The sequence below is a fragment of the Sturnira hondurensis genome, unplaced genomic scaffold, assembly GCF_014824575.4.
Source record: "Sturnira hondurensis isolate 20B ecotype Veracruz unplaced genomic scaffold, ASM1482457v3 Scaffold0020119, whole genome shotgun sequence".
Taxonomy (NCBI): Eukaryota; Metazoa; Chordata; class Mammalia; order Chiroptera; family Phyllostomidae; genus Sturnira; species Sturnira hondurensis.
Window position 1 is genome coordinate 2,084,141 of NW_028092750.1, and position 18,889 is coordinate 2,103,029.

Consider the following 18,889-nt stretch of genomic DNA (forward strand, 5'->3'; position numbering starts at 1 on the left):
CTGGCCCCAGGGAGTGGGCCGGGCCTCACTCATTTCACAGATGGCGAACAAAGAACGGGCACCGCAGCTGACAGCCGAACGCCCGCCTTGGGCTAGGCATTGCTCTACCCATGTTGTGTTCCCCAACTGGTTTAACCCCCGTGTCAGCCCCGTGAAGGAGGGGCTATTGCCAGGCCCATTTGGGAAACAAAGGCACAGAGAGGTTAGACAGCGTCCCTGGTAAAGAGCGCCACTGGGTGTCAAACCCAGGCACTCTCTCTCTTAAACCTGCACCCTTAACCACAACTCCACGGGGCCTCCCCAGGCTGCCATCAAGTTGCCAACTACTGTGCAAAAACCAAGTGTCAACTTTCCCTCCATCCTCAGTGCCCACACCCTTCAGCGCCTGAGAAGCAGGGCAGACAGGGCCTGGCTCAGCCTTGCCGAGGACGGGAGGGTCCTCTCTGTCCACTGGAAGACGGGGCAGAAGGCAGGGAAGGCGTCACAGATGAGTAGAATCTGGTTTGGGCCTGGAAGACTAGGCAGGGTACCAGAAGGCAAGGAGGGAACGAAGGTGGATTCTGCTAAATCCAAAAGGCATTTTAAGTTTTTATCTTCTTGACTCCTCTGCCACATTCGACCATGACCTCCCTCTGAAATCACTTTTGTGGTCATAGAGGCTGGCTTCATTGCCTAGAAAACAGTGTACATCCTCCTCAGGGCAGCTGCTCATTGTGGGGAACCCTCAAAGAAACTGGGGACCCTCAAAGAAACTGGGGGACCCTCAAAGAAACCTTCCAAAGTGGCTCTTTCTCTTGTTTGACATACCCCTGGCTTGCACAGTTGTATTGGATAGTTCATATTTCCGGCAATACGCTGAGAACTAGGGACCAGTGGAAAACAACCTCTCAGCAGCCAAAGAGATGTCAAAGTCCATCAGCTCGCACAGGTGGGTTTATGTAAGGTTCGCTGTTGAAAGAGCGTAGACTTTGGAACCAGGTGGCCCTAGAACTGACGCTGGTTCCAACATAACTACTGTGTGAACTCGGGCAGACTTACTCACGTCCTCCGCCTCGGCTACCTCATCTGTCCAGTAGGGACATCCTACCCGCATCACAAAAACATCGTGAGGAATAAGTGAATCACGTATGTAAGATGCCTGGCACACAATTGTTAAATAACAAAGAGTGCCCATTATTATCGTGTGATGTCACCCTCTTCCGGCGCCCCAGCCTCTGCAGGCTCTTTAAATGTCCTGTCCCCAGGGTTCATCTTCAGTTCACTTACAACTCTACAATTTCATCCAGGACCGTGGGCAGGCTTTATGTTTTGCATTTCTACAATCAAGCATTAATTAACCTGGCATTTTTAATTAGCCTGGCATGCCTCCGAAAAAGGATGGGGGGTTTCTGGGAATTATGGAGGGTGCAGGCAGGGCAAAGAGAGGTTCCTGGGGCAAAGCCACGTGCCCACAAGAGACTCGGACCCACCCACGCCAGCCCGGAACAATGGGGAGGAAGCAGATCCTAGCTGAGGCTCAGGACCCTCGAGGACTCGCAAACGCCCTGAGCAGGAAAGGAAGCGGCGCTCTACGCTGCCCTCCACTCCTCGCGGCTGCGGGCTGTCTCCTGTCCCTTATCCCCAAGGGCCAGGTGCTGGTGGGCACCCAGTTTGGCTGAAATGGGACAGGCCTTTGTCCCATTTCACATCGTATTGCAAGTGGAGCCTTTTGTCTCATCGTCAAGTTCAATGTGATCTTGGGCAAGTTACTTGATTTTTCCAAGTTTTCTCATATGCAAAATGAGGGTATCTTTAGTGTCCGGCCTATAATGTTATTGTATTAATCAACAGATATAACACATGGCCCTGGCCAGGTGGCTCAGTTGGTTGGAACACGGTCCCACACACCAAAGGCTGTGGGTTTGACCCCGGGTCAGGGCACGCGCCTAGGTTTGGGGTTTGGTCTCCAGTCGGGGTGTGTTCAAGAGGCAACGGATTGATGTTCCTCTTTCACATCGATGTCTCTCTCTCTCTCTCTCCCTTCCCCTCTCTCTAAAATCAATAAACATACCCTTGGGTGAGGATTTAAAAAATTTTTTTAAAAGATATAACACANTTTGTCCCATTTCACATCGTATTGCAAGTGGAGCCTTTTGTCTCATCGTCAAGTTCAATGTGATCTTGGGCAAGTTACTTGATTTTTCCAAGTTTTCTCATATGCAAAATGAGGGTATCTTTAGTGTCCGGCCTATAATGTTATTGTATTAATCAACAGATATAACACATGGCCCTGGCCAGGTGGCTCAGTTGGTTGGAGCACGGTCCCACACACCAAAGACTGTGGGTTTGACCCCGGGTCAGGGCACACGCCTAGGTTTGGGGTTTGGTCCCCAGTCGGGGTGTGTTCAAGAGGCAACGGATTGATGTTCCTCTTTCACATCGATGTCTCTCTCTCTCTCTCTCTCTCCCTTCCCCTCTCTCTAAAATCAATAAACATACCCTTGGGTGAGGATTTAAAAAATTTTTTTTAAAGATATAACACATAAAGATCTTAACACATGACTGGCCAATCCTATGCCCCACAATCATTAGTTGTTATTAATATTATTATCTGCAGTAGCATTTGCAGAGGCTGGAATGGCGAAGGCCCTCGGCAGAGGAATGCGGGAAGCCATGGGCAGCACAAACCAGCTAAATGGAGTGCAATTTCTATGTTAGATTCAGGACAAGAAGAAGAACAAAGAAAGGATGAGTTCACTTTTGAGGGAAGGTGGCAGAACATTAATGAAGGCAGATGATGGAATGATTCAACCCTCAGCAGAAGTTTGTCATTACTGAAATAATCTTCAAGTTACAAAAATAAAGTCAGCATCCTTTGGAAAGGAAACAGAAGCTCAGTAACACATAAGGGAAGACAGTGAAGCCCTCTGTAAGTTAGCTCCTGTGTCTAGGCCCAAAAATGACAGCAGAGGAAAATCAAATAATTTGCAGATGTGATTAGTGTCTGTAATCTTGGGAACTCAGAACGAAAGCTTCCCCGGTTTCAGGAGAGGTGTACGTGGTATGTGCGTGTGCTAGGAGAAGGGGTTTGGAGTGAATTCTGGGAATTGCAAACCACTGAGCTGAATGTCAATCCCCAATTAAGCAGATGAGCTGTGAGCATCTGGAAAATAAACACTTGATTACTAGGGGCCAGCTTGGGTTCACTTGAAATAAGGTATGTCGCAATCTCATTTCCTTTTTTAAAAGGGGGAGGGTTTACTCCCTAGTGGCTCAGTGGACTTGATTTGGTAAGACAACCCATCTACCTATGACAGGAATACAAAGATGGCAAAGGTGTGGTCTTGGAAGTGGCTCACATCCCGGTCAACCGGGGGTGAGACATGGCTGGATGGTAGTGCCAGTAAGTGGTGTCACGGCAGGGGGGTGACTCTGCCTGAAGCCTGTGCATTAATGGCTCAATGTCAGTTCAGAGGGAGATCTTAGATCTGCTTGGAGTCATGTCCTAGTCAATAGTTTGGTCCAAGACTGAACTGGGTTCCAAAGATTCAGAGGCATGCTTACCAGATGAGCTCATGGAAGGACAGCTACCTGCTGGTGGGTACAATTCTGGTTCAAAATGGTCTTGAGCCAGAAGAACAGTGTGACCAGTAATAAAAGCTAATTCAGCTCAAGGCTACTCAAGGCTGCAGTAGTACATTAAGTACCGTGTTCCAACCGAGGGAAATAAAGTCTTAAAGCTAACTCTTGGGAGCAATAAAAATACGAAGGACATGAAGGGCCAGGGGTGGGTGAGAGGTCCAGACTCCATGGGAAAAGCCTCTGAATGAATCTCAGAAACACTTAGAAACATGCCTGGCGCACAGTGCATGCCGTTTGCGAGTTAGCCTCCATTTAGACCACTGAGGAGGCCCCTCCTCACTGTGGTGCTCGTCACTCTGTCCCCAGGCAGGTCACTCACAGACACACTGCCTATGTGCGGTCCTGGCAGAGGAGGGGATGCTCAGTTACCTTCTCCCCAGGTGTGACGGAGATGCGCCATACGCAGTGCATGTGAGCAGAGTAGCCATTGGGGTACTCAGGAGAGGAGAAGTTGCCTGTGCTGTCTTGCAGGGTTTCTCCGCAGGCTGTCAAGGAAACGGAATGACTGGGGGGCTGGCTGCAGGAGGCCAATCCCCCCAAACTTCTGACTTCCCTACCCTGAGCCCTGGCATTCTTGCGGGAGAGGAAAATGGCTCAGGAGAGGGGGGTGGGTAGTCTCGGGTGGTCCTGTCTCTTTAAGATCCACCCACTTCTCCTCAGATACAAGCTCACACCATCCTACCTCCCCGCCTAGTGCTGCAGGATGCCCTGTTGTCAAGGCAACTAGGATCCTGAGCTAAGGTCAGGCTCTTTGGTGGGCCTCACTCCTCCTCCTTCCCTGAGAACTGCTCTGCTCCCCTTACTTCCTGTTCCTGGTGCCACTCACTCACCCAGATCCTCAGAAGGTGGGGGGGCTCACCACCTGATCCCAGCCCATTTGGTCCATAACTTGAACACTGGCCCTCCCTGGGGCCCTTTCTGGGTCCTGGGTCCTGGCCTCTGCCTGCCGAGGGCCAGCCCTGGCCTCCATTCCTCCCTGGCCTGCCCCTCCCTGCTCTGACCTGGGCACTTGTAGAGCTTGCGGGCCTGGGCAATGTCACCCTTGCTGAGCCGAGTCCTCTGGCCAATGGGAGGTTTCACGCCATTCACCTCGTACTTGGGAACAATGGTGTCCAGGAAGATGCCCCTGAGGAGGACAAATCGGACCTGGGTGAGAATCTGATGGAAGGGGGGCAGTGTGCTTGTGTGCACCCAAGGTCACGACCCTGCCAGAGCCCAGACATTCCTTAGCAGGGTCGGGGACGGGTGGAGACGTCTCACCATGTCATTAACTGCCCACTGACCAGCAGCCACCCTGCTCCGTGGCAGCCACACCACCAGAGGCTGGGGGTGCCCCAGGAACACTTTGGGAGGTCGGGAACTCGATGCCCTGGGGACCCACTGGTGCCCAGCTCAGTCTGGCCCTGACTCCTAGCACCAGGAGGCCTTTGGACGTGTCTCTAGCCCCACCCGGCCCCTGCTTCTGCAGCCCCTGGGCTGATTCAGCCCTGGCTATACTTGTCCCAGGATGACCTGGCACCAAAGCACCCTGGCACCCTGTTGGCACAGCTGCTTCTGACAAGGCCAAAGGACAGGTTCCACCATGGCCAGGCCAGACCCTGGGGACAGCCCCACCAGCTCCCAGTCCATCAGTGTCTCCTGTCCTCCCAGTTCCTGCCTTTGAAAGCCTGGGTGGTGCCATCTGGGAGGAGGGGAAGCAGGCAGCTCTCCACCTCCCCAGGGCCCCTGACTCACACCAGCTGGGTGGGACTCTGCAGGGGGTGGGGAGGGGTGTGGTGGGAAATGTGGGAGGGGGGCTGGGGCGTGGGGGCAGGATGACCTCACCGTCCTTCTTTGGTCTCTGTCCCTCAGGTCTGGAGACAGAGCAGTGGGCCTAGAAGCAGGACTGTGGGGGGGGGGGGCAGGGCCGCTGTCTGGGGCAGCTCAGGAGGCAGAAAGAGAAGAGAGAGCCAGGGCTGGGAAAGGCCTGAGAAAGGCCTGAGGCAGGGAAAAGCTCGAGGAGGGCAAGAACTGGCTGCCACACCAGGCTGGTGGGGAGCTGGGGCGGGGAAGCCTGGCTTATTGCCTCCGGTTCCAGCTCTGACTTTGGGAGCCTGGGCCCGGGATAAAGAGTAGGTGTGTATGTGCTTGTGAGGTGGTGAGGGGCTGGTCCAGGGCAGGAGCTGGTCTCTGTGCAAATTGGCCAATTATGAAAAAGGCAGACAGTTCAGATGAGGGTGCTCCCAATTAGAAAAATATGTCCCACTTCAAATACGTTCAAATACGTTCAAAACCCCCCTGTGGTTTTCAGAGGAGGGGTACGCTCAGTCCTTCGGGCAGAGACCGTGCCAGGACCTCGGTGCAGGGCCACTGACAGAGCAGCTGGGTGTCAGCCCCACGGTGCCCTCAGCACACACATCTCTAGTGAAGAACCTAGGCTTTCTGAGTCTCGGCCCTGCCACGGGCCCATGGTACAACAGGACAGCAAGACGGGCAGCACCCGTGGGTCCCCTGCATGGGGTGGGGGCGGTGGCTGCTCGAGACCCTCTCCTGTCCTTGCTGACTACCCAGCAGGGAAGCCTGGTGCAAAGTGGAAGGCCCACAGCAGGCAGAGCTGGGCATCCTGGCAGGGGCAGGACCACCTCTCACCTGGAGAACGTGTTCCGGGCATAGTGCATGATGCTGTCAAAATCGTAGGTCTCCCCTAGAGACTCCACTTCTTGGACCTCCATCTTCAAGAAGTTATACTCCTGCCCTGCGGAAGACCAGGAAAAGGGTGTGGGGGGTGGGAAACAGGATCTTCCCTGTACTTGAGAGGTGCCCCCCTAACCTGAAGGTCAGGGGAGCAGCCAAGGGAAGCCTGGGGGAGGGTCAGGCCTTTAGAAGAGTGTCTGGCAGAGGGGAGGGGTGACGGAGGACCTGCTGCAGGGAAGGCCCAGGGGAGCATGGGAAGGAAGTGCCCGTTTCTTGAACCACCCCAACACAAAAGCAGTGAACAGTGGAGGAGGCCTGGAAGACAGAGAGGAAACAGGAAGGGAGGGAGGGAAGTGTAGCTAGGAGAAAGGAGAGAGAAAAACCCTTAGAGAACAGAATAGTCACAGAGCAGAAAACTGGGTTAAAGTGAAGAGAAAGGCTGAGGCAGCATGGGACGATGGGCTGACCCCTTCCCAAACCCATCCTGAAGACCAGCTGGGTTTTAGTTGCTCTGAGTCCTCACTTCTAGGACCTGGACCTTGGGGGGTGGCGGGGTCTGGACCAACCGTGGCCCTGGGCAGGGCTGGGCCTCCATGCTGGGTTGACCATAGGTGATGGCTCAACCGAGCAGTTGCCACCCCAGCAGGGGCCCTGGAGAGGGTGTTGGCCCAGGAGCCACAGCACCGGACCCCACTCCACCTACCAAGCAAAGTGCATACCTGGCTGGATGTTCTCTCGCATGATGGAGACATGGCGGTCCCGGTCCGGCCGCGTGTGCTCATGCCAGAAGCCAATGACGTGACCCAGCTCATGGACCACTATGCCAAACTTATCGCAGTTCTTGCCGATGGAGATGGCCTGCGGGCCCCCACCACGGCGACCCACGTAGGAGCAGCACCTGGAGGGCGGGGCCAGCTCAGGGGGGCGGTCCCGAGCTGGGGGAGTGCATCCACTCAGGGGCCGGGCTAGGCTGCCAGGGGGGCGGGGACTGGAGGGGCAGGGGAGGGGCCTGAGTGGGGAACCTGGAGCTGTGTGCTGGGGGTGACAGCCACATGGGGGCAGGTGCAGTTCCTGGGGAGATGTTTCATGGCAAGAGGGAACAGATGACACAGGGCTGTGCCCAGACGGGGCAGCTGGAGTGCCCAGGGCAGAACAGGGTTGGGGCCATGGCCGGGGGTTCAGTGCCCAGGGGCCCCTGCTCACCCGCAGGGTCGATAGGTGAATACAATGTAGCTGTCCTCATCAGTGCGCTCCAGGAAGGTGACACAGGTATGCTTCTCCCAGTGCCTCATAGCTTGCCTGAAGACTGCCCTCTGGCTGCCTGCCAGGACGAGGAGGCCAGGCTGTTGCACTGTCCAGGGGGGCCTGCCTCCCCCCACTGATCAAGAGTCCCTGCCTGATAGGCAGAAGGTACCACTCATACCACCGGGCACAGCAGGGCTCACCTGTGAAGTTTCCCCCAATGACAAAGGGGATGACCCCATCAGGCCACACACGCTCAGGTCTGGACGTCGCTGCCCGCCGGCTCCGGGTCCTGCTTCTCCACCTCCCCGGGCTTCTCCTCTGAGGCTGCCCACTGGCGCGTTGGCAGGTGGAGACAGAGGAGTTTCCTGGAATCAAAAGACTAAGTCATTGGCAGCAGGTGAATGAAGGAAAGAGAGGAAAACAATTATGATCAATTTTCATTTGGGGGGATTCATATTTACCCACTCATTACAACTCATTTGTAACCCCAAAGCAGTACCCCCTTAACTCTTTCTTTTTTAAAGTGTCAATGAAACAGCTTTATTTCAAATTTAACTTAAAACTGAGTTTAACGGTAGAGAGGTAGCCACCATTTAGACCACATCTAAACTTACTTTTATGAATAATAGTTCTTCTTTATCTCCTAGATCGAGGTTCAGTGTTTTCATTTTATTTCCAACTCTAGGGTTAAATATTTATTACACACTGCCCTTTTTTTAGTTACTTGGTTTTCACAGGCATTTAAGATCACTAAAAAATATGTAACTGAGAGTCTAGTAAGAGTGAAGCACTGCATTAGATTCTTAGGGAGACTCAGCTATGACCGAGACTCTGACCTTGTCACGAGAGAGTTTGTAATCCACTAGGTGATGGAGGAAATGAGATGGGTACACAGCTAGTAACAAAACAAGTTAGGAGATACGAAAACCAGCCTCAACGTGGCTTCCCTTGTACCTCCTTAGCTCCCTCAGCCCTGGTGGCCACACGCTGACACGCGTGAGCAGTGGGAGACAGGAGTCCCCCGTGCGCACTCCCCTGCGAGGCTGTAAAAGCATCGCGTTTTTCAGTCTACTTAGCGCCATGTTCTCTGCACTGTCGCGCTTTTTCTGTTGGTGATTTTGCTACTTAAAATGAGCCCCCTGCTCCACTTCCCCTGTCCTGCAGTGAAGTGCTGCCCAGCGTTCATACGTGTAAGAAGGCTGGGATGTGCCTTACGGAGAAAATACACACGAGGTAAGCTTCACTAAGGCACGAGTCACCGCGCCGTCGGCCGTGAGTTCAGCGTCCATAAATCTACTGCCTATTACAAAGCTGTCTATCGACAGAAACACACGTAAGACAGGGCTGCGAACTGAGGAGTTACAACCATTTTGTGATGAGGCTGGCAGACACGTAACCGCCTTTCTCTGGGGAGTAGTGGTACGATGCTGGCTAAGTCAGAGTCCTGGGGACTTCATGGAGACCAAGGTTACTCGGTAGCTCCCTTCATAGCTATCATGAAGGGGTGGCGGGGGGGGGGGGCGGTTTGCTGAACAGACAAGAGAAAGATGGTGCGCATGTCCCCTAGGACTGTGGGACCCGAGACTGGGAAACACCCCCTCCTCATCAAATAAGATTTCGTGCTGGGGGCGCACACAGAAATTGGTATCTTCTTTAAGTGTTCCCGAATACACGCTTTCATTGGACACAGTAGCTCTCTGGGAGAAACTGGGTGAGTGTCACCATCCACCTTTGACAGATGATGAAACTAAAGCCAAAGAGCAGCCCAGGGTCCCTTGGTGGGTTAGCGGCAGCCCTGGGGTCCAGCTCCACCACGCTGCCCTCCCCTTGGACCACATCTGCTAATGCCCGCTGAGGCCTAGTGAGCCCTGCTGGTTACCAGGTCCCAGGGCACCCTCAGTGCCAGCTGCCCCCTGGGGTAGTTTGACTTTCACTCCATGGGCAGCCCGTGCCAAAGTCCTCCCTCATGATGGGCAAGACAACTGCCCGGTGCCGCCAAAGCATGCCCAGAACAGGCCCGGAGTGAGCGCCTGCGCCCTTAAGCAATGGAGACCTACCCGTGGGCTGGACCACACTGCAGGGCAGAGAGGAGGCTGGAGCTTTCCCAGGCCTTGTTCTTCCCGTCCATTCACAAGCGCAAGTGCTTGGACCACCTCCAGAGAGAAGAAGAACCCACCCCTGACCTGGAAGAGCTTCGAGTCCAGCTGGGGAGACAGGCACACACACGCACTGCTGCGATGAGGTGCAAGGGGTGAGATGCTAGCAGCGTAAGCGCAAGGCCGAGAGAGCACAGAAGATGGAGGTGGCCATGTCTGGGGAGCTGTCAGGGAAGTTTTCACCAGAGAAGCTCTTAAGGTGGTCCTTGAAGGATATAGAAAAGCTTGCAAAGTGGGAGCAAAAGAAAAAGCCAGGAGGGATTATGGTGATGAAGGAAGAGCCCCAGATTTGGAGTGAGAGCTTGGTTCTTGTCACAGCTCCACCACTGACTGGCTTTATGATTCTGAGCAAGTCCCATGACCTCTGTGAACCTCAGTGTCTGTGTCTGTAAAGTGGGAATTGTCCTGACACCTACCTTTGAAGGCGGCTGGGGACAGTCTAGTTAGATAATGCGTTTGAAAGTTCGTGGCAAACCATGAGCAAAAAGAATGGTGGTTCTTAGTCCCCAGCAATGTCCACACTTGCGGCTCCTCTGGGGAAGGGACAAAGACATCCTAAGGGAGGACAAGCCCTTACAGTGGGTTCAAGCTCATGGCCTCTATCCCAGGAAGCCTGGAGGGCCCGTTTCTCCAATTCTAGGACCCATTCTGGGGACACTGGAGGGCCTGTCCGTACCCAGTGCACCTGCAGCTCGGATGGAAGACCTGCGGATTGCGCGCTGTCTGAAATCCGAGGCCCGCTGCACCTGGAAGGCCCTCAGATCCTCCTCGTCCAGGGCGATGTCCCCGAGGAAGGCAGCTGGAGAGAAGAGAAGGGCCAGGGGCTGAGTTAGTCCTCCCACCCAGCACTGACAGCCACAGACCCGGGGGCACAGACCCAGCGGCCACTGCAGCTTCACTCCTAGCCAGGAGGGAGGAGGGCAGCGGGGCCAACTCTGGGGGTCTCTCCGAGACTCACTCTTCCTTTTCAGTTGGCATCCTGGCACAGCTGACGCCCAGCCTCGACCAGACCACTAGCTCCACGAAGACACCATCATGTGATTTATTCTCCCGTTCTTCAGCAAATACTCAGAAAGCACCCACTGTGGGCCAGGTGCCACCGCAGTGATTGGAAAAAACAGATGGGGTCCCTGCTCGTGTGGAGCTGTCCTCCCACAACACACAAGCAAACAAACACCAAACTCAAGAATTCCTGACAGTGATGGATGCTACGAAGAAAACAGGTCAGATGACAACGTGTCCGCTTCATGGGCCCATAACCTTGGCACGGTGCTGAGCATGTGTACTCACTCCACAAGTGCCGTTGCAGTAATAACGCAGGGAGGCCAGGAATAAAAAGCGGAAGAGACAGGAACTTCAGGAAACCAGAACACATGACGGAACAGCTGGGAGGAAAAGGTTTAGCGGTGCTCAAGGGACTCCCATGCGAAGGGTCAGGGTCCCCTCGGAGGAAGAAAGGATGGAGGGAAAAGAGCCCCAGAGGCAGTTTTGATTTCTGAAGCTGGGGGAGAGGTTTCTGGAGAGATGGGCCATCTGCTTCTTTGAGAAGTCGGGAGCAAGAGGAAACAGAGGCCGCAGAGCTGTGTGCTCTGGAAGGAGCTTGGTGTGAGCCTCATGCAGGGCCGGAGGGTTGGGGGTGTGGGAGGAGGAGCGAGAGCAGCTTCCTACAGCTCCACCCCGGCAACATCTGCTTCTCATCCTGGGCTTCACAGGCCTGGTGGGCAGCACGACACAAGTTGTTTTAACCTTGAGGCCTTGCACACATACAGGTTCCTCCTGCGCAGCCGGCCAGCTGGGTGGACACACACACACACACACAAAATCAGACCCAGGGGGACAGACATAGGGTGACATCCACACCCATGCCATCAAACAGAGCTCTGCAAAGTCACAGAAACATCCCTGCACGTGTGAGCAGTGCCCGCACCAAGGCAGAGGCACGGGACAGCACTTGCCCGAGTGCCGTGTCACAGTGATAGTCTTTGGGCCTGCGGACACGTGCTCACACATACTTGCTCTTCATGGGATCCACTGGATGTGGGAGTCATTCCAGCAGTGACCTAGGCCCACTGTCCCTTTCACAGATGCAGAAACTGAGGCCCAGAAGGGCAATGACTTAGCCAAGACCATGCCGCTAGGCACTCGACAGGCTGGATTCACACTCAGGTCTCCTGGCTCACAGTCCAGTGCTGCCTGCACTCAAGTTCATTACTGCTGTAGAAGTCATACTGTAAACACATACACAGAAAAACAGACACTCAGACACACACATCCACCCAAGAACACACAGTCTCGGACAGTCCTACACACACACACACACACAGCAGCTATGAGACCCAAATGCACTAAGCTGATGATAGCAACAGTAGTGATGCCTTGTGTAAACATCTGTTAAAACTTACGTGGTGTCTTCTAGTCGACCAAGTACTTCCACGCTAAGGAATTCATCTAATCCTGGCCACCCAGGATATGCCGATTATGCCATACTGCACCCATGCCTTTGCCTACAGCACGTTTGCATTTGCCATTACAAACTCCTGCAGACAGAACACGGTGGCTAGATCCCAGCCCACCTCCCTGACTTCAGAGATGAGAATACTCGGGCCTAAGGGGGGAAATGACTCACTGAAGGTCACGCATGGGCCAGTAAATGGCCCAACACCTCTTCTACCACATGAAAGAGATTCTCTTACTGAAAACATCACCCTTCAGTGGCCTGGTCTCGGCAACCAACGGGACAGTAACAGAAGACGCTTCTCAGGTGACATGCCAAGAAAAGTGGGCTTAGCAAGGGTACGGGATGGCAGGGACACCCAAGGGGGCGTGGGGGGTTGACTATGTGCCAACCCTCACTCAGGCACTCACGGACCACGCAAGCACCACCCTACCTTTGCGCAGACGCTGCACGTCCAGGCTCACGCACCCACACCCACGGACAGCACCATTACACACGTGGCTGGACACTGAGACACCCCTTTGGACACAGAAGCAAAGGGCAAGGTCTTTGGAGTCAGACAGATCTGTCCTTGAACCCGGACTTGCCGACTTCTAGCTGAAAAGTCATAGAGACTCCTCATGGCCTTCCTTTCAAGCTGTCAACTTTTGAGGGCGCACTGGTTCCCCACAGCGGCTTCCGGACCGAGTGACGCCCCAGAGTGCTTGGAAGCAGAACCTCGAATTCCAGGCAAGAATGGTGCTGGCCAGTGGGACCAGGGCACTGTGGAGGGCAGGGCCAGTGGAAGGCTGGCTGCAGAGTTCATCTGCGAGCCGGCGCCCTGTGGTGGGGATGTCATGACTGAAGAATGCGTGGGAACTCTGGGGGTGGGGGGAGAGGAGGTGGGCAGGAGAGCCTTACGCCCCAGCTGGGCCTGAAGGCCCTGCCCATCGGATTCACCCTGGGGCCTCCAGGAAAGCTGGATGCTGCAGAGTCAAGGCTCCCTTCCTTATGTGGGAAAGGCCCTGGGGTCAGGTCAGGGTAGTAGTTACTTTCAACATGGAATCAAGTTTTAGCTTTGTTTTCTGGCTGTAAACCAGCCAGGAGCACTCAGGGCCAGGTCCCAGGCCTAGGAGAGGAAAGAGCCCACAGGTCGGCGTGTGCCCACCCTTTGGGTGGGCCTCTTGAGTTCAGTGTCCTCCCCTGGCGCACAGCAAGACACCTCCTCTGGGCACAGGGAGAGGAGCTGTCTGGTGTGAGGAAACCCCAACGCCACATGTGCCCCGTATATGCAGGTCCCATCACCAAAACGCAAGCTTCTGGCTGGGGCAGGACAGGTTCAAGGTCCCACAAATGTCTGTATGTACTTAATTGAGTATGGGCACACATGCAGACAGTTGAAGAGACCTGCCTGCCCTAAAGCAAGGGCACAACCACAAATGTGCAAAAACACACTCAAATTACTTCCCTGCCTAAGCCCTAGTATTTTCATACACACAAATAACTGTATGTGCATACCCCATTTCGTAGGCCAGGCCCCCAAAGGAGAAGGGCGCCTTTAGAAACAGTCGGGGGAGGGGCAGGGAGGATGGACAGATACGCAACAGCAGAACACTGTAATGGTGGGAAACTGTAAACCACCCACCAGTCTTCTGACCTTGTTTCTGTGAGTGCTGACTCTGACTAATACGGAGCTTGTAGATGAGCAGCATGTGTGTGCAAGAATCCCAGGAACTAACTTGAAAAGATATGGACTCAGGCTTTCGGGCATCCCAGCTCTGGGAGACTTGCTGACCTTCAACCATGGGGCCAGCATGACAAACCAGGATGACACATACTGGGACCGCCACTGGTGTTATCAGAATGGACCATGCTCATCTGCACGTAGAGAACATCTCAACCCCCTCCCTTGATCTCTTTGTTCTGCTCCCCTCTCCCTCCTTCTAAAAACCTCCACCTCCACTGAGAGGGGGAGATGGGCTTTGAGACGAGGGCCCCCTATCTCCCCAGGAGATGGACTTTGAGACGTGAGTCCTCATCTTCCAGGTGGCCGGCACCTGAAAATAAACCACTTGCCTTTATATCAGCGCCTGCCTCTCCAGTATTGACTTCCGTATCGGCAGGCGGCCGGGCAGACCTGCTTTTGGCTACAGATACAGGTGGATAACTTGTCTTTTCCTCTGGATGTCCTTAGGAGGTCCCTAGTGGCCTGAGGACTAACCCATTCTACTCCCTCTCCTCGCCAAACCTCTGAAGAAACTAGAATGTCTGAGAGTCCCTGCTTCCTGGGGAGTTCCCTTGGTCCTCTCCATCTGGAGCCCAAGGAGATTGTCTTTTCCTCTTGGGGCACCTTAAAAGAGAAGGTGACTCAGGGAGCAGGGGCATAAGTGGGTAGGTGACTCACTCAGAGCGTCTGGAGGGGGAATGTGGTCTGGTGAAAGAAAGGCCTGCTTCTCGAATCTTGAGCTTGGAAACTATTCCCTGGAGGTCTCTTGAAATCCAAGCCTGGGCCTCAAGGTTCCTGCGGTGAGGCTGGTGATGAGGGCTGTGAGCTCCTGGCCCACTTCACCCCCCAAAGCAGGCCTCGGAGCTGCCCGTGAAGCCGAAGAGAGGTCCTCAATGGCTGGGGAGCCGTCGTCCCACAGCGTCTCAGCATATGGGAACTGGTCTCAATTCCTGCCTCCAAGTCTCTCCCAGAGCCCTCAGGGTCACTGCCAATCATCAGGGCAGCCACGCAGAGCTGGGGGAAGGACCCTCTTGATGGTTTGGCAACTAGCATGCAAGAAATCAGGACTTGCAATCTCCCTGGGCAAGGGGGAGAGAGAGGGGGCAGGGCTCCATGCACCGCTCCCAGCACACACACACACACACACACACACACACACACACACACACAGCAGCTGGGCACCCTGCCCATTGCTCCAGCCTCGCCCAGGATGGCCAGGAACCTCTCCAGCATATCAAGGGTCTGAATGTTGCCCTTGCTGCCACTGTAACTGTAATTCTGACAGTAATACCAAAAAGGCACCTCAAAGGAAGTGGCCTGGCTATCCTGAGAGAGCACAGGTAAACCAGGGGAGTTGATAGGGCTTTCATTCTTGGTCCTCGGTGTGCAAGGAGGAGGAGGAGAAAGAGGAGCTGCATAGGGTCAAGTGAGCGGAGGCTCGTAAGCAGGTGCATCCAGAGGAGGTACAGTACACGCAGACCTGGGAGATACTTCAGGTCTGGTCCAGACGACCGAGAGAGTGGGGGTCCCATGAATTTTTTGGTTTCCCAGTGCCTGTAACAGTTATGTTTACATTACACTGTCGTCTATAAAGTGTGCAATACTGTGTCTAAATAATGTATATATCTTAATTAAAATACTTTAATACTAAAAAATGCTAACCATCACCTGAGTCTGTTGGAAAAACGGCACTGACAGCCTTGCTTGACACAGGGTTGTCACAAACTTTCAATTTGGAAAAAACGCAGTATCTGCAAAGCATAGTAAACGGAGGCCTGAAAGGCCAGGCACACCAGCCATCATTCCCTACAACACCTGGAGGCCAGGGACCAGAGGGGGCGCAGGGCAGGCCTGGGAGGAGAAACAGAGACAAGAGCCTGGGGACTTGAGGCTTGAGGATGTGGCTGTGGGGTCTTGAGGAGTTAGGGCAGAGTGAGGCAGGGCTGCCCCAGTCACACCCAGGAGGGAGGCCTGGTCTGACCCTGAATCTTGGCCTTATCAGGCTCTCGGACTCTCTCAGCCACCCCCAGGCCTGGCCTAGCTCCCCACCAGCCTCACTTCACCCTGGTGGAGAGCTTTCTCCAGAACCCTTGTTTGAAGTTCCAAGTCAGCCAGCCCCACCCTAACATGAAATCTGAGACTGGGGATAAAGCCTCCCGCTGCTTTGAAAAATCACTCCAACTTCCATAGAAGTGAAATACATCAGATTGGCTTCCTAGCATTCTTTAAGGCCTTGACCCAGCCTGCCTCCTCCATGAAGCCCCTCAAACTTTCCTAGCCTGCGATGATCCCTATTGCTCCCTTCAGCCTCTGGGGCCCTTCCCTCCAAGGTTTGTGCTGTTGGTTACTCCCCCATGTGTTATCCCCTCCTGGACTGTAAGCTCCCCCAGGGCAGGAGCCATGATTACATTTCTCTGTATCTCCCACAACACCAGGCTCAGGGCCGGACACATACAGGTCAGCTGAGTGAATAAGTGACAGGAAGACAGGGTGAGGGAGACACTCTCTTCTCCCGAACCTGAGTCTGTGCTCTCAGAAAACACGAAGTGAGAGTGTGAGGAACAGAAGTCAGGGAGTAGACAGCTAACATTTATTTGGTGATCATTTATTATTTATTTAGTGTGTGTTAAATTCTCCTAAGTATTGTACACATGTTCTCACATTTAGCCAACTCAATGGAAAGGTGTATTATCAGTTCCACTTTACAGGTGAGAAAAGCGAAGTTCACAGACGCTAGTTAACACCCCCAAGGTGGTACAGCTAATGACTTGTGGGTCTGGGGCTGATGGCCTCCAACGCCCATGCTCGGTCCATCTAGCCTCACACCCACCCCAAGCCCGGTGAGAGCGATGACAGCTAACTCCGAGGTTTAGCCACAGCCCAGCAGGGGTGGAGAAAGAGGGGCAGAGGGGTTTGGTTTCTCCTCCTCCCACAGGAAGGGGATCCCAATTCTGCAGTTTGCTGTGATCCATCCACCCAAAGAGGGGTTCCCTGGGGTCACGGTTCTAGCAGCCTGCCCCCCCCCCCCCGCAATGCTATGTACCACACACAAGCACTTCTAGGACCCCAGGGGCTGTGCCACTGCCTCTGGCTCTAGCCCTGGCTATCTGGGGACAGGCTGAAGTCAGAGGCAGGAAGTTGAGGAACGGCTCTGCTATCTTTTGCCCTGTGTGTTCTCTTGTCCCGGGCCGCCTGTTCAGGGTCATTGGATCAAGCAAACAGTCAGAGCACTAGGCCATCTGGTCAGTGCAGGGGCAAGACCCCTCTGGGCCTAGCAGGAGGGAAGAGGTTACACGGGGTCTTCATGGACAAAGAACACACACATGCACCCCAAGGCCTTGACCTCTGCTAATAACCCTCCAGTGTCTGTGGACCGAGGGAGCCCATACACAGCACCTGAGTTCTCTGTTCGTCCTCCTTTTCCCCCAACTCGGTGGTAGGAGCCCCTGGCCCACAAGGGCAGAGGTGTGTCCCCCTCCTGTGCTGGCTTCTATGACTGACAGCTGTCTCCTCCGTCCTAGAAAGCCACTGCACTGGCGCGGACCACGAGACACTTAGGGAGCATGATCTCAGAGGACGCCTCGAAAAACTTTTTCCTTCCACTTGGGTGGGTGGGGTCCTCCGGAGACCTGCTCCTTGGAGATGCAGGCCACCCGCGACCCAGGAGACAGATGTGCAGACCCGGGCAGCCCAAATAGGCTGGAAAACACCAGTGTCCTGGAACCAGGCACTGGGAGAAGGGAAAGGCTCATGCTCTCTCTGTCTCTCCCTTCCTCCCTCTCTCACGGGAGTTCGGCCAGAAAAGTCTCCTGCAGGAGGAAAAGCCTCCTCGGCCGCAGGTCTCTCTCGGGACCCAGGGGGCTGACCCCCAGGAACCCTCTGAGAAAACAGGAGGCAGAGGCTTCCACAAGCAGCGCAAAAGTTCAGTCCTGAAAGTCCCCCAAACTTCCCCTCCCTCTTTCCCTCCTTCTTTTGTTCCCCACAGCATTGCCAACCAGGCAGCTCCCGGCTTCCCACACCGGACCATCCTCCCCCACCCGAACCCCGGCCGCTCGCGCCTCCGGCCCGATCGGCCCGCGCCGGCCCTCGCGCCCCGCAGGCCGCGGGGAGGGGGGTGCCTACCCGCCTTGCAGGGGTCTTTGTAGTTGAGGGGCTCCGAGTCGTCCTCCTCGCCCAGGTCGTAGGTGTAGTCGGCCAAGTCTAGCGGGCGCCCGGGGCGCGGGAGCAGCAGCAGCCCTAGCAGCAGCGGCAACGGCAGGCGGGCCACGCCGGGCATGCTGGCGGCGGCGAGCGCGCGGGCGGCGGCGGGCGCGCTGGCAGCGGCTACGGCGGCGGCGGCGGCGGCGGGTCGCGCCCGGACGCGGGAGCGGGCCAGGGGAAGCGGAGCGCCGAAGGCGAGGGGGCGGCGCTCCTCCCCGCCAGCCGCTCCCCCCGCGCTCCCCACCTCTCTCCTTCCCTGCGCCCGCCGCCCTCCTTCCTGTCCCCCGCCCCTCGGCCGCCCGCTCCCGGCCCGCTCCCCCTCCAGTCTCTCCACTCGCTCCCTTCCCTTCTTTTTCTCCTTCCTTCTCTCCCTCCCTCCGTCCTTCGCCCTCCCCCCCTTTTAGGGAAATGAGCTCGCAGGGGGGCGGGTTTTCTCCGGGAGCTCAGCCCCCTCGGGGTCGGGATGGAGATCGGCCGGCCCCGGCCGCGCGCCAGCCGGGGCGGGGAAGGCGAACACCCGGCCCGCACTGGGAAGAGGCTTGAGCGGCCGGGGCTCGGGACAGGGGACGCGGGCCGGGAAGGGGTGCGCGCCCAGGGATGCCGCCCGGGCCAGCCGCCCTCTAGCGGCGCCTCTTCTGTGCGCGCCCCGCCCGAGCTCCCCTTGGTGCGGGACACGTCGTCAGGTCGCTCGCGCCGCCTCTTCCTCGCTCTGTCCCTAAGTGTCTGCCTTCGCTTCTCAGCTTGCGTCTCTAGGTCTCTTCCTTTCTCGGCCCTCGCTCTCTCCCAGCTCGGTCCCTGTCCTAGAGTTCTCTCTCTCTCCCTCCCTCGGGAGAC

General features: G+C 55.6%; 1 protein-coding gene across 3 annotated transcripts in view; it reads right to left on the reverse strand.

The window, feature by feature from the left end:
• The window catches only part of BMP1 (bone morphogenetic protein 1), a 39,757-nt gene extending 21,426 nt beyond the window's left edge, over positions 1–18,331 (reverse strand). For 2 of the 3 annotated variants that reach the window (XR_005063989.1, XM_037028612.1), the window contains exons 1-8: positions 17,978–18,331; positions 10,376–10,494; positions 7,740–7,908; positions 7,498–7,615; positions 7,014–7,192; positions 6,250–6,355; positions 4,623–4,747; positions 3,991–4,106 (exon numbers count right to left, since the gene is read on the reverse strand). Coding sequence is in view for 2 of the 3 variants with exons in the window: in XM_037028612.1 (XP_036884507.1) it covers positions 3,991–4,106; positions 4,623–4,747; positions 6,250–6,355; positions 7,014–7,192; positions 7,498–7,615; positions 7,740–7,908; positions 10,376–10,494; positions 17,978–18,131 (1,086 nt within the window). In the remaining variant the exon portion in view is untranslated. Of the gene's footprint in view, positions 1–3,990; positions 4,107–4,622; positions 4,748–6,249; positions 6,356–7,013; positions 7,230–7,497; positions 7,616–7,739; positions 7,909–10,375; positions 10,495–17,977 lie in introns of those variants that run through there. The other variant, XM_037028613.1, reaches the window with a different exon arrangement.
• Between the last annotated feature and the right edge of the window lie 558 nt (positions 18,332–18,889).